At 34.3% G+C, this 1,584-nt stretch overlaps 1 protein-coding gene across 1 annotated transcript in view; it reads left to right on the top strand.

Moving 5' to 3' along the window:
* LRP1B (LDL receptor related protein 1B) overlaps window positions 1-1,584 on the top strand; it is a 1,771,065-nt gene that overhangs the window by 854,639 nt on the left and 914,842 nt on the right. The window contains exon 10 of the mRNA XM_004375116.1: window positions 996-1,139. Within this exon, the coding sequence (XP_004375173.1) occupies window positions 996-1,139 (144 nt within the window). The remainder of the gene's footprint in view (window positions 1-995; window positions 1,140-1,584) is intronic.

Genomic DNA, 1,584 nt, shown 5'->3' with positions numbered 1-1,584 from the left:
TGTCATAAAACAACATGTGTACTTCTGTTTCATGAGAAACTATTTGTTCTGTAAGCCTTCACCTGAAGTACCATAAAAAAAAAAAATTATAGTCCATTCATCTGTTCACTTAGAAAATGAGGAATACAAAGAGAACAAGGCACAACTTTTAACAGCATAGTACTTTTATTATTAAAAGATAATGCCAAAGCATTCATCACAATTTCAAGTAAATGGTGATTTGAAATAAATATAACTACAATAATACATAAAATCTTATTGGCACTCATTCCTACTGCAGCCTCTTCTCCTTGCCCCATCTCTCTTTTCCTCATCCTGCCCATATGGTAGTTTTCCTATTTTTTTTTTTTTTTTTGTCAACTCTTAAAATCGTGAAACACCTTTCTACTACTCAATCTCTACACATAAGCTCAGCCTTGTTCTTTTGACAGTTACAGCCATACATGTACGTTTTATTTTGTGTTAGAGTTCTTGAAATAGGAGCAAACTTAAAATTAAAAAATATATTTTACATATATTGTGTTAGCACTTCTCAACAGAGTAAAGATAATCACTGAATCACATTTCTTCCAGTGTAGGTTCCCAGGTGATGGATTATTTTAAATTATAATATTTCCCTGCTTAACTGCCTAAACTGGTATGTTTTCACAGTATTTTTTACGTTTGTAAGAAATTTATTATTTAAAACAGTAGTACAAGAAACATGTACTAAAAAATTAAGTTTTTTATTGTTCAAATGTGAACAGGTTAAATTAATATTGAAGTATTTTATTTCTCAGAAATGTTTTTAAAAATGTAGCCTTAAGAGGATATTGGTGACTCCCTGCCTCTTCTTTGGTTTTATATGCTATTCGGTTTGGCTATGGTACTAAATAGTTGGGTAAATAGAACCTTGCTAGGCTTCCCTCTTGCACTGTAAAAGTTTCAACATACTTATGCACGTAATTATCCTGTCTTCGGAGAATTTCAAACATGCTGTTTTTCATTTGTTGTAGTCAGAAGCCATGCATGTGAAGTGGATCCATATGGAATGCCGGGGGGCTGTTCACACATCTGTCTGCTCAGCAGCAGTTACAAAACACGGACCTGTCGCTGCAGGACTGGCTTCAACTTGGGAAGTGATGGCAGGTCATGCAAAAGTATGTTTCTAAAATCAAACATTTTGCCAGCAGCTACCACTTCAGAGTAGGGTTTTTAGTATTAATTAGCAGCATAAACGTAATAATAACATGAGACTTCATCTACTGAATTTTGCCAGCAAATATGTACCAGCCATTTTTCAAAATCAGTATTTAGTTTCCTTTTGTGATAATGTGAATTGGAAAGCTAATCAATCTGTACAGTCACCAAACTTATGGATCTTAGGGAAACATACTTTAGGGGAGATTTCTAGCAAGAGTCTTTCCTTAATTTCCTAAAGAATGTTTTCAGGCCAATGAGCTAGGATCATTGATTAACCAGATTTTCTCTTGTCCGAACCAAGATGCCACTCCTTGTAATAGGTAGGTGTGTTGTTAAGCCCAGCAGAAATCCATATACAGTAATGCTTCCCTTTGGAGAGTGCAATTCACGTCATAATTTAAT

The sequence above is a fragment of the Trichechus manatus genome, unplaced genomic scaffold (genome assembly GCF_000243295.1).
Source record: "Trichechus manatus latirostris isolate Lorelei unplaced genomic scaffold, TriManLat1.0 scaffold00033, whole genome shotgun sequence".
Classification (NCBI taxonomy): Eukaryota; Metazoa; Chordata; class Mammalia; order Sirenia; family Trichechidae; genus Trichechus; species Trichechus manatus.
Note: the sequence above shows the minus strand (reverse complement) of the source record. Positions and strands in the feature narration are given on the sequence as shown.